This window comes from Setaria italica, chromosome IX (genome assembly GCF_000263155.2).
Source record: "Setaria italica strain Yugu1 chromosome IX, Setaria_italica_v2.0, whole genome shotgun sequence".
NCBI classification, from domain to species: domain Eukaryota; kingdom Viridiplantae; phylum Streptophyta; class Magnoliopsida; order Poales; family Poaceae; genus Setaria; species Setaria italica.
In genome coordinates, this window is record NC_028458.1 from 17,820,515 (window position 1) to 17,833,089 (window position 12,575).

Sequence of the window (12,575 nt, forward strand, 5' to 3'; positions counted from 1 at the left end):
CTGGATTCACTCCATCCCACACCCTCGGCTTCGACCCAACCCACCAAACGCGCTTCCGGTCTTCCCCGAACGGCGAAACCCAACCCGGCAACCCAGGCACGGCCACAACCTGGAAGGCTGGAACCCCGTCCTAAAACCCTAAACCCACCGCCACCCAATATATACACGCGCCTCCCCAAACCTTCCTCCTCTTTCGTCCCCGCCCCGCCGCTGCCGCATCGCGCGCCATGTCGCTCGACGGCAGCTTCTCCACGGCCGAGGCCCTCGCGCGGCTGCTGGCTCGCTGCCCCGCGCTCCGCTCTGACCCGCGCCTCGACGCGCTCGCCTCGTCCACCGACGCCGCGCCCCCGGCCCGCGATGACGTCACCGCCGCGTTCGCCGAGCCGCTGCTCCACCCCAACTACAGCGTCCCGGTGCTCGGCTGCTTCCTTCCTCTCGCGCCGGCTCTCGTCGACCGCGCCGTCGCGCTGCTCCGAGCCGCGGGACCGCTCGCGCTCCGCGCCGATGACGCCTCCCGCCTAGAGGAGGAGGCCGGGGAGGGGGACGTTCGCGTCGTCGAGTTCTACCTCTCCAGGGGTAGGGGGCTGCGGCTGCACGAGCTTGCGTGCCTCGCGCTAGCGCGCGCTCTCGACATCGCCCCTTACTTGCTCGGGTAAACTGATTGATGGCCCGCCCCTCCCACTTTTCTGCTTGTTCGTGCTCACAATCTGACAGTACTAAATCACGGAGAGTGCAATTAACCTGTTTCTTAGCTTGTATTGCCTACAAAATCAGACTCGCCGTTTCTTTGTGCGCTCAATTGATCACAGTAACTAGCTTTCTGCCACAGTGCAGTGATTATCTGTTGGCATCAGGCAGTAAACACTGGACGTCGCTTGCTGTAGAATGTTAGTTTAACAGACTGAGCCATAAAAATGTTTCTACCTCCACCTCCATAGATTCATTTTGAATTGATTTCCTGTAGTTTCAACAATGCATAAAATCTGGCAATTCGTTTTGAATTCGTGTTTGTTCTGCTTGTAACTTCATCTCTGCCTTGTGGGATTGTTTGGTATTATTAAATGCATAGAAACACTGAAAATTTGGTTTTAGGGCTTGTAATTTTGTGGTTATTGCACAAAGACACTTTAGCGACTTCATTCGGCTCTACGACACCCCTCTTATGTGATTGTTACCGTAGGACACATCTCCCATGAAAGTAGTATATTCTGTTCAGACAAGACCGAGAATGTTTGGAAATTATCTGTTCTGCCTTCAGCTGGAGTTGTTGCGAGGCCTGAAGGATGCATTTCATGGAGTGTGTTATAACTTATAAGCAACACCCTAGCACATAAGGATTCCCATGAAAACCGGCTTATTCATGTGCTGGTTTAACGTGTTTAGGCTTAACTTGTTTAGGCCAGCTCTCACAGCTGATGTTATAGATTGCAGCCCTGGTGGGCTGCGGCTACTGTAACCTGCCTATTTTATAGACTCTGATCAGCGTATGTGTTGAGTGGTGGCCACACACCTGATCCTGCCTAGACCTCCCAAGCTTTGTTTAGGGACGGACCCCCCCCCCCCCCCAAAAAAAAAAAAACATTTTGTAAAGTTGTCGGTGTCCTAAAAAAAACAACCATACTATTTCAGTCTGCTGAAGCTAAAGTTTCTCTAGTAGGATTTTTTTCCCAGTTGGGTAATATTTTGTGGCGGGCGAGAAAATGCAAACATGCCTACGATGGATTTTTGATTCAAAGGTTGCAGTTCTCATAGATGCTGTAATTTTTTGGCAGAACTAAAATGTTGTCCTATATGCTTGGAACCTGCCCGAGTGCACATCATAAGTTGCAGTATGTCAGTAGGTTAGAAGTTGCACCATCCCATAGGATTAGCGTTTACTTGTTACTTGCACTTGTTTTAGTTCAGGAAATTCACACGCGCATGCTAATGAACAGCAACACACATTTGGTTCGGAGCTTTGTGGCATACAGTTAACTTACAAGTATTTTTTGTGGGGCAGATCTGTATTGAGCTACTTCAAGTTTTCTCCACCACCATTCCAAAGGCTACGTGCGAGTTTCCCGTCGCAAATTGGTTCCAAGGTACTTGTTTACATGTGTCAAATACATGGTTGCCTCAATTCTTCTCCACCATATGATTCACCTAATTGCCTTGTAACTTACTACTACTTCAGAATGCAATAGTTCTTGATGCTCATGCCCTGCCCACCTGCAGACACAAATGCAAAAAAGAACAAGGCATATTTCTTGCTTAACATATGGATTCCTGCATATTTTGGGTCCATCGATGCCTGTATTCTCTCCCAGTGACATGCTGAGTAGTGTCACCCTTTTCAGTGACTTGATCTTGAGTCATATGTCCCATGCTACACTTCTACTATTTTGTTTGTGTTTTTTGTATCGCTACTATCAACACTGGTAAATTTGTCATTTTGAGGAACTAGCGCTGCAGGTTGAGGTAGCACATTTGTTTTTAATTTCCTGCTGCTTGTGGCTGGAATGTTGCCTATTTTATGTTGCATCAATTGTGCACGCGTGCCTCTAAAACTCTTCTTTTATTTCAAGCTTAGTCAGTTTTCTGCTTCTCTTTCTAGTATCACACCTTTTAAATTATGCAGTTGTCAAGTACATAACTAATCCTTCCAATGGCTGGAACTTCTGCACATTTATGTAATAGGAAGCGCATTTGTTCCTTCTCACCCCTGAAGTTGATTGAATACTTATTTACCAATTATTCATGTACATGCTGACTTTGATTAAGTTAGCATTATTTGTTCCTTCTCACCGCTATTGTTGGATTGGGTGGAAGAGGGAATTGTGGAGGTGACGAGGAAATAGATGGAGAGTGGGGGGCTGGTAGGGTTGAGTAGACAGGGACATGTTTGAACGAAGTAAATAAGAAATGAAAAATGAATTCTTACTAGTATAGGCCTCCTGGAGCATGGATTTAGTCTGATGCTAGCTCGTGAGCTAGGCGGAAAGAAAACCCACCTTTTGTAATGTTTGCAAACCATTATTTCCCTATTTTTACCTGCTTATCATTTGAATCTATTATTTTGACTTGCACTTTTGAGTGGCCATATCAGACAATCTCTGTTGATGTATTAAAATTTGTCGTTTTACATTGTGATGATGTGAATTATATTGATTGCTTTCAGGAACTACATTTGTTTCTTGACGCAACAAGAGTATCATACCGGTTTCTACAATTGGAGCCCAGCGTATTTTGTGAACAATGGGACTGGTCTTGCTTTTTAGACCTTGTATATAGTACTGCTGATTATAGTTTAGTTGACAACTCACTTAATAGTGTTGGATTGAACTTGAGATGGTGCACAATACAAATTCTTATGATAGTTCTGAAAGCAAGTGATATGGGTATTGAAAGTTTTGGTCTGCGAGCAGATGAAGCATTTAGATGTTTCCTGAGGTTCCTTCTTACTTTCTCTTTCTTTTCCTGTTGTTTCTTTTGTATGGAGAGCACAACAATATTTTGATAACTTGTTATGCTTTTAGATGGAAAAAGTATTGCATGGACACTTCCTTAGAGAAAGCCTCTTTGTACCTTCAAAACGAAGATGGCAACTCGAAAAGTAGTGTGGATGGGCTTACTACTTTGGCTGATTGTTTGTCAAATTGGCCAGAGATTGCAACAGGAAGAGATCGTAGCGTTGGGATTTATGAATGGTATGAACAATTCCCCTTAATTTTCCGATTCTTTCATGTTTCTCACTGTAGTCATGTTGTGCACTTACCTGGGATTGTTTTCTCTGTCAGCCCATTTGTGCTTACTGCTACTTTAAGAAAGAGTTATGAGGTAGCTTTGATGGCAGTTAGCCAGAAGTGGCCTGTACTTCTCTATGGCCCTGTTGGTGCTGGGAAAACTGCACTTATTAATAAGCTGGCACAGATGGGTGGAAATCGAGGTATTTATATCCATGTTTATGAAGATTTATGTTAGTTAAAAATGCCTGAAGTTTGTACAACTAATAAGGTTTATAGGCTTATAGGATATGGCATCATAAGAATAAGATCTGTTGCGTATCATATTGTTCTGTTAAACTGTGTGGTGAAGCACTGTAGCACAATGTTGTTACTAGTTTCTGAACTGAAATTTGCTTCATGCTTAATCTTCATACTCCGGAGAAGCATGCATAGCCAGATTTCAGTATGTACATGTACAGCAGACATTTATTTGCATGTGTTGCACTTGTCAATAGAGAAAAGATAGATGGGTTTGTTAGATGATGACATAAGCTCCAATAAGTCCTATAGCAGAAAAAAAAGGTTGGCTGGATTGTTATCTTTTTGTGAGTTCATATTAAATTGTCTACATGGGAGTCCCCTGAGTCGCATTTTCAAGTAGCTCCCTCACAATATTTGTCTTCCTGTGGGTGAAATTTCTGCTAAATTCTGCCATTTAATAAGTTATATAGTCAAACAACCCCATGGGTTGCATCCTTTCACAAAAAATCATTTGACTGAACAGTATTATTTCATATTCCATTATCCAATGTAAGCTTATTGCTTATAGGTGCATTTTTGGGAAACACTTTCTCATCCAAGTTAGTCTTCTATGCGTATTTGTAGTTTTTTATAACACTGTTAATCTGCTAAGCATATTTACACTATGTGCTAACCCCTTGCTATGCAGTACTTTTTATCCACATGGATGAGCAAATGGATGGTAGGACCTTAATAGGAAGTTATGTTTGCACAGAGAAACCTGGTGAATTCAAATGGGCTCCTGGTTCGCTCACACAGGTCTGTATAGGAGTACTGTTCTCCATATGTAATCATGTGGGAGCTATACTTTATACATATTAATGCCTTTTTCATCTTATGATGAGTAGGCCATTGTCAAAGGGTTGTGGATTGTGTTTGAAGACATAGACAAGGCACCCAATGATGTGCAGTCAATCTTACTACCTTTATTGGAAGGTTCGAGTGCTTTTTCAGTTGGTCATGCAGAGGTATGATTTGCATTTTCCCTTTCAGTTTCTGACAATAAATGGAGCTTTTGTTGCATTTAGTTCTGTTTGCATTTTTAGAAAATGCTCATATTCTTATGTAAAGTTTCATGAGGGCCACTATACTTGCGGTTCTTACTAGTCATGGAATATCTAATGCAGGCTGTGGAAGTTGCTGAGAGCTTCCGTTTATTTGCTACCATCACGACATCACAGAGTGATGTTTCTCATGCCCTGGAAGGTTTGTTCATTTAATCTTAATTGTATGTGATGTTGTAATCTTGTTGTATTGCGTGCTACAAAAATACATTGCTTCTCTGCTTGTAACTGTGCACTAAAAAATTGCATGAGTAAAAATCATGATAGGACCCATTCATTCAAGTTTTAACCCCACAGAAACAGCTATATAATTCGTTATTCTTGCAATTTTTCTTGTTTTACGGAGCAAGGTAGTGGGATAAGCTGATCGATGTGCTTTATTTGTCCCTTCTCTGACAGGGAGAGTCTCGTTTAGTGTGTTGTGGAGAAAAGTGATGGTGGGAGAACCTAATCGAAGTGACATGGTTAATATAATTAAAGGGTGCTACCCAAGCTTGGAGCCCATTTCCTCCAAGCTCATCGGTAGGTGTAAACTTGCATATATTTATCTGCTGTGTTGTTGTGTAATTAACTCATTGTCTGCCATGTAGATACCTTTGAAAAGGTCAACTCTCTGGGATCTTATCAGTTTGGTGGACCCAACATAGCTGGGGGTTTATCTGATGGTGTTCTGCACAGATTTTCTTTAAGGTGAATAGTTCATTCTTACAGCTCATTGACTAGCATCATGATAGTGTATACTTAATTATCTTATTTTGTAGGGATTTGCTCAAATGGTGCAAGAGAATATTAGGAGTTGATCTCAATTTTGAGGGTCTGGGGTTTGCATTCAGTTGTTGCAAATTAATTTATCAAGAGGTATGTTGTTTTCTGTTCCTTCTAATGGAGCACCTTTTGGACCTAACCCGTTATATTGGAAGTAAGATGACACTAATGAAAAAAATGCTAGTAGCTCCCGTTTACTAGTAGGCATGCGTATGGCTTGTTAGCATGGATGTAATTACTTGCATGGTTATCCTGTAATTTCTTAGAGATATTGTTAGTTAAGTTTATTAGGGGCCTATTTAAGAGGCAGTCATTTATCACTCTGTAGTTTCTGTGTAATCAGCTGCTCATAGCCTCTATGAGAGAGAATGCTGCAGCCATTGACCCTACTGATCCAATGTACTAAGCCATCTCAATGCTCTTTCTCTCTTACCTCCTACCTCCAGCACTCTCCTTCACCAGTGACGTTCTACCACCAAGTCATTGCTGCCCAGCTCTGTTCCAGAGTTTACCCATTATACACCAATCCATATCAAAATATCTCATCATAATGTATTATGATATGATCATGTTGGCAATGGCCAAGGTAAGCTCCCTGAGCTCACTCTCTAACACACGCACACTCTAGAGATGGAGGTAGAAGATGATAGGAGCACAGCACACACACACACACACAAACTTTCTGGTGCTGCTGAACTACTGAGCTGCAGCTGCTCTTCTACTTCTTATAGAAACCAAAGTCAACTAGAGTACATACTAGAATGAGTGCTTCTACCAACTACCTACTACTTAGTACAATACTTGACAGGGCATGCTTGCCCTTCTACTCATTGCACTGCTGCCATATACGGCAGACAGTAGCAGGCCAAGGAGCTCTACCTGCTCCATTGACTTTTTCAAAAGGAAGAGATTAGCTTGAGAGCTGAGCAATTCATCTAACGGATCATGCTTCCAAAGATGCATAAAAATGACCCATTTACGATGTGTATTGTTGAAAGACTGCTTCCATGATATCGGTGTTATTCTTCTTTTGGAATATGCTTTTTAGGGAAATGATCCATTGTTATAGCTCTTCATTTTCAAGTCTGGGTTAGTGTGTTTATGGAGTACTTTGTACACATTGTTAAAACTAAAGTTGAATTTCATGGTACTATGGCCAACATCTAGGAGCTGTTTCAAATAATTTTGCATATGAATATTCAGATTTGAAGCATGCATTAGTGTTGCTGCCATTTGAAATCTACCTGTAAATGTTGAAGAACATATATGAATGTACACTGTTCTGGAACATGGGAGAATTTATGTGAGTTCTCTTACTATTGTCTTTGTGGAACAATGATTTGTCAGAAGTTTCCTGATGCTATTACCATTTTAGGGAACATGCAATAACACATGGTTTCCTTGCATCTCAAACACCTTTCTCTCTCTTTTCTTTCTTTTTTAAATCCAGGCTGTTGATGTTTTTGCTGGCTCCTTATCATCTCCGGAGAAAAGGTTCTATGTATCAGGAGAAATTGCTAGAATATTAGGTGTTCCTTACGGAGGAGAAACTGTGCAACCCACTGACAAGCCCACTATCCAGGCATGTTTCTACTCATTTACTCCCTCTGTTTCAAATTATACGTCGTTTTGGCTTTTCTAGATCCATAGATATAATTATGCATCGAGACATACACTATATCTTATGCACCTAGAAAAGCCAAAACGACCTACATTTGGGATGGAGGGAGTATTATTTATTATAAAAATGTCTTATTCGATCTTCATATGGTCAGTGACTTCTAATTTACAGGCTCGACATACTGAATTGCAAGTTGGTAGAGTTACATTGCAGTGCAGCGACAAACCAGTAAATAATCATTGCTTTACTTAATACATCTTTGTCAGGCTTTCATTTGTTTGCTAACTCTTGGTTTCGAATGTGTAGGCATTGATCCAGAAGGGGCCTTTTGCTGATATTCGGCGTGCATTAGAAGTTCTTGAGAGGGTTGCATGTTCAATAAAGTTCAATGAGCCCGTTCTTCTTGTTGGTGAAACTGGTACTGGGAAGACTACTATTGTGCAGAATCTTGCTGCCTGGCTTAAACAACCGCTGACTGTGCTGGTATGGTCAATCAGTAACATAATAATCTTCTATTGTAACATTTAAATTCTTGCCTCACAATTGATTCTTATCATATTGTCACTCTGAAGTGGATCATTCTTAAGATGCAATTGCCATAGTTTTCTAAAAAAACTCGACCTGCGAGGGGTAAGACAGCCCCCGGGCATTTTGTTAAGAAGAAGAAGACCTTCTCACGCAGGTCGAGAAAACCCCCGAACCCCTGCCCCACCCTTACATAGCAGTACCGTAGCCCGTGTGAGACGACCAACGACCTGGGCTGGGCCTTAGACCTATGCTTTGGCGTGGGACAGACGAGGGGATTTTTTTTTACCTCAGCCTGAAATTCGCTCCCACGGGGGAGTCGAACCCATGACCTGAGGAGTGCTACTAGAGCCACCTAACCAACTCAGCTAGAGGCCATAGTTTTCTACATTTGCCATAATCAGAGTCGCAAACGTTGAAAGTCCAGGATATGCTACAGCAAATATGCAAATAACTTTTTTACCCATCTCACAATTTTCACTATTTATATTTATATCGAGCTAATATTTTTCTTTATATTTCAGAACTTAAGCCAGCAAAGTGATATTTCTGATCTCCTTGGGGGATTCAAGCCAACAGATGCTCGGTCAATATGCTTTCCTCTTTACATAGAGTTCAAGGATCTTTTTTGTCAAAGTTTCCCTGCAAAGGTGTGGCTGTTGCTTGGTTCTCATGTAGTTTTGCTACACTAAAATCTTACTTGACCTGTATTACCATTTATTAGGATGCTTGCTTCTTGGGCTGATGCTCTAATATTAATAAAAAATTGGCATGCTTGCTTATGAGATAAATTTAAAATGCTACTCCCTCCATTTTTATTATATGAACTAATTAGCTTGTCCTAAACGTCATATGTTTAAAAGAGAGGAAGTACTAATCTAGCTTATAGTATGTCTGTACCTTCCAAGCCTGCTGCTGTCTTGGAAGGGCTTGAGAAGTGTAAGAAAAAAGATTTCGGTGCTACATGAACTCATTTATCTGATTAATTAGCTACATAAATTAATACAGAAAAAAATCCGTCTCTCAATATTATTGACCACATCGTTTACGTATTCAGGACAATGAAGCTATTCTACGCCATTGTGATGTGTATGTAATGGAAAAGAATTGGAAAAAATTATTGCACACTTTGGTAAAATGTGCTGAGAAGGCTCAGAAGCTAATTGAAGGGATTTCTAAGTCTTCAAGTGGTTCAAAGAGAAAAAGGTCTTTGCCAGCCCAGGTTGTTTCTGACTGGGACACCTTTTCATCCAGGTTGAATGCAGCCTGCCAACAAATCGGTTCAGCAACTGGCATGTCATTTCAGTTTGTGGAGGGTGCTTTTGTTTCAGCTTTAAGAAATGGCCATTGGATTTTGCTTGATGAGGTCAACCTTGCACCTCCAGAGACACTTCAAAGAATTGGTGCTGTACTGGATGGAGAGAAGGGCACACTTTGCCTGGCTGAAAGGGGTGATGTTGATTATGTTGAACGGCATCCTTGTTTCCGGATGTTTGCCTGCATGAATCCAGCAACTGATGCTGGCAAAAGAGACCTGCCATACACTTTTAGGAGCCGCTTTACAGAGTACTTTGTTGACGATCTCATGGATGATGATGATCTACGTCTTTTTGTCACTAAATATTTGGATGGTCTAAATGTTGCGAATGGAGTCATAGATGGTATCGTTCGGTTTTATAAAGTTGCTAAAAAGGAATCTGAGGAGAGATTGCAGGATGGAGCTAATCAGAAACCTCAATTTAGTTTGAGATCTCTTTCTCGTGCGTTAGGTTACATAAAAAGTGCAGAGAAAAGATTTGGTTTCAGGAAAGCCCTTTATGATGGCTTCTGCATGTTCTTTCTTACAATGTTGGATGCCCCCAGTGCAAAAATCATTAAGAACTTAATAGTTTCACTTCTGTTAGATGGAAAAGTGCCACCTAGCATTTGTTTTGCCGACTACTTCATTGAAAAGCCAATGCAATTAGATGGTTGTGAATCGGATGAATTTTTGCAGAGCTATGTTTTAACCAATAGTGTCACTGAGCACATAGTCAACCTTGCCCGAGCTGTTTATATTAAAAGGTTTCCTGTTCTTCTACAAGGGCCAACATCAAGTGGAAAAACTAGCCTTGTGAGGTATCTTGCTGCAAAAACAGGCCATGAGTTTGTCCGAATCAACAACCATGAGCATACTGATCTTCAAGAATACCTGGGTACTTATGTCACTGACAGTCAAGGGAAGCTTCAGTTCCAGGAGGGTGCTTTGGTGAAGGCTGTGCGTGAGGGGCACTGGATTGTGTTGGATGAGCTAAATCTTGCACCATCTGATGTCCTGGAAGCTTTAAATCGGCTGTTAGATGACAACAGGGAACTCTTTGTGCCAGAGCTGCAAGAGACTATACCTGCACATCCTAATTTTATGCTTTTTGCTACGCAAAATCCACCTATGCTTTATGGGGGCCGTAAAATGCTGTCTCGTGCATTCCGCAATCGTTTCATCGAAGTGCATGTTGATGAAATACCAGAAGATGAACTAGTCACAATTTTGGAGCAGCGGTCTAGAATCGCTCCCAGTTATGCCAAAAAAATGGTTGAAGTTATGAAGGATTTGCAAAGACATAGACAAAATAGCAGAGTGTTTGCAGGCAAACATGGTTTCATTACGCCTAGAGATTTATTCCGCTGGGCCAATCGGTACAGAACATTTGAAGGGAAGTCATACGAAGATCTTGCAAAAGATGGTTATTTACTTCTGGCAGAGAGATTAAGGGATGACAATGAGAAAGCCGTTGTTCAAGAAGCTTTGGAGCGCCAATTACGCGTAAAACTCAACATAGCTGATCTATATAATTCGGTAATATTCATCATTCTGCGATATCTTCCTAGTAATTTAATTGTTATGTTTTGTGCCTACGAATGGTGAATTTATAGCCAAAAATGCACATTCATGATCATAATTTTATTGAACGGAAGGATTAGGGCAATCTGGGACATTCAATTTTCAGAGATGCTTGCATGTTAATTAGTTGGTAGTCAGTTTAAAAGATACACATCTCTCAGCTTAGGTAGATTATTTGCTTTGCACGATAGGTTTCTGCTGGTGATGTATAGATATTTTTTTATGCCCCCTTCATTCTGAAATAGATGTTGTTCAGTGATGCGTGCAGTCAAACTTTACAAACTTTTATTTCTAGTGACATGCATAGAATTTTTCATGAAAAATGCTTCCAGATGATTATGAGCTTAGAAAAGGCAGCAGACAGATGCAATTTGATACCGTGTTGAATGTCCTAAATGAGTAAAATAGAATAGTATATTGGAAGCTAGTTGCTAACATACTACTGTAGTTGTTTAATTGTATGGCTTCTATTTAGCCCTGGAGTTTGACAATTTTGAGTACCATATCATTTTTTTTCTTGAATGCATCTAACTGTGTCAATTTACCCATGATGAGATGATAACCTTAGGGTAGAGTTTCTTGTGTATCACAACACATTTGAAATCTTGATACTATAATAATACCACATTACCACATGATTTGAACTATGGCTTTTGTGGGAAAATTGGTGGAAATTTGCTCAGGAAGGGAAATTCGAACTTTAAGTGCCTGATTCTTTGTCTTTGCAGGAAGTCACCCGTGAAGATCACTTATCTCTTGATGCTATCAGACAGAGAGTAGAAGAATGCTTTGGAAAGTGAGTTCCTGTGCACTTTTGAATACAACGTGCCTGTCCGGTTCTGATGCAAATATATGTCTAAAATTTATTGCAGTATCACTTGGACAAAAAGTATGTGGAGGCTATACTTCCTTATTGAGCGTTGCTATAGATCACGCGAACCTGTCCTTCTTGTTGGTGAAACTGGTGGTGGGAAAACAACTGTTTGCCAGGTCCTAAGTGCTGTTCTTGGATCGAGGTTACACATTTTGAACTGCCATCAGTATACTGAAACATCAGACTTCATTGGGGTTAGCTGCTGTCTCTAAATTTTGTCTGTGTATCCTGTTTTGCCAGTTCCCATTTTCTGCTCTTCAAAGATGTGGTGCTAACATGCTGTTACCTGCAGGGATTTTGTCCTATACGTGATAGGTCAACAATAGCACTTGAGTTCAAACATCTTGTTGCAAAAATCAAACAGATGAAAATTTTTGTTTATGTTGCGGGGGATATGGTATGTTTTCTGGTTTTGGCTCGTGGCATTTTGACATAGCTTATAGATATCTTGAAGTGGCCTCACTATTTTTTTCCTATGATTTACAGCCACTTGAAACTGATATATCTGGAGCTGATAGTGTCATGAGTCATCTGAATGAAATACTTGATAGATACAGAAAGGGAAAAGATCTATTCCCGGAGGTGTCAGCTCAAGATCTTGACACCATGGAGCAAATTAAGTTGGACTTGATGCATCTTAAAAAGAGGTGGCAGGCAATTTTCCTTTGGCAGGATGGGCCGCTTGTTCAAGCAATGAAGAATGGTGACCTTTTCCTTATTGATGAAGTTTCTTTAGCTGATGACAGTGTGCTTGAACGCTTGAACAGTGTTCTAGAACCTGAAAGAAAATTGGTATGCTCTTCTTTTTTATTAGGCATTATGTTCAAATAACATATTTTTT

At 41.0% G+C, this 12,575-nt stretch overlaps 1 protein-coding gene across 2 annotated transcripts in view; it reads left to right on the forward strand.

The window, feature by feature from the left end:
• The first annotated feature begins 211 nt into the window (after window positions 1-211).
• The window catches only part of LOC101765254 (midasin), a 31,937-nt gene continuing 19,573 nt past the window's right edge, over window positions 212-12,575 (forward strand). For both annotated transcript variants that reach the window (XM_022823276.1, XM_012842857.2), the window contains exons 1-20: window positions 212-652; window positions 2,000-2,081; window positions 3,158-3,429; window positions 3,516-3,686; window positions 3,777-3,925; window positions 4,654-4,763; window positions 4,853-4,972; window positions 5,132-5,210; window positions 5,468-5,590; window positions 5,659-5,758; window positions 5,830-5,926; window positions 7,284-7,415; window positions 7,626-7,682; window positions 7,761-7,937; window positions 8,504-8,629; window positions 9,037-10,815; window positions 11,589-11,656; window positions 11,733-11,928; window positions 12,027-12,131; window positions 12,221-12,526. In XM_022823276.1, the coding sequence (XP_022679011.1) occupies window positions 228-652; window positions 2,000-2,081; window positions 3,158-3,429; window positions 3,516-3,686; window positions 3,777-3,925; window positions 4,654-4,763; window positions 4,853-4,972; window positions 5,132-5,210; window positions 5,468-5,590; window positions 5,659-5,758; window positions 5,830-5,926; window positions 7,284-7,415; window positions 7,626-7,682; window positions 7,761-7,937; window positions 8,504-8,629; window positions 9,037-10,815; window positions 11,589-11,656; window positions 11,733-11,928; window positions 12,027-12,131; window positions 12,221-12,526 (4,674 nt within the window). In that variant the 5' untranslated portion in view covers window positions 212-227. The remainder of the gene's footprint in view (window positions 653-1,999; window positions 2,082-3,157; window positions 3,430-3,515; window positions 3,687-3,776; window positions 3,926-4,653; window positions 4,764-4,852; window positions 4,973-5,131; window positions 5,211-5,467; window positions 5,591-5,658; window positions 5,759-5,829; window positions 5,927-7,283; window positions 7,416-7,625; window positions 7,683-7,760; window positions 7,938-8,503; window positions 8,630-9,036; window positions 10,816-11,588; window positions 11,657-11,732; window positions 11,929-12,026; window positions 12,132-12,220; window positions 12,527-12,575) is intronic.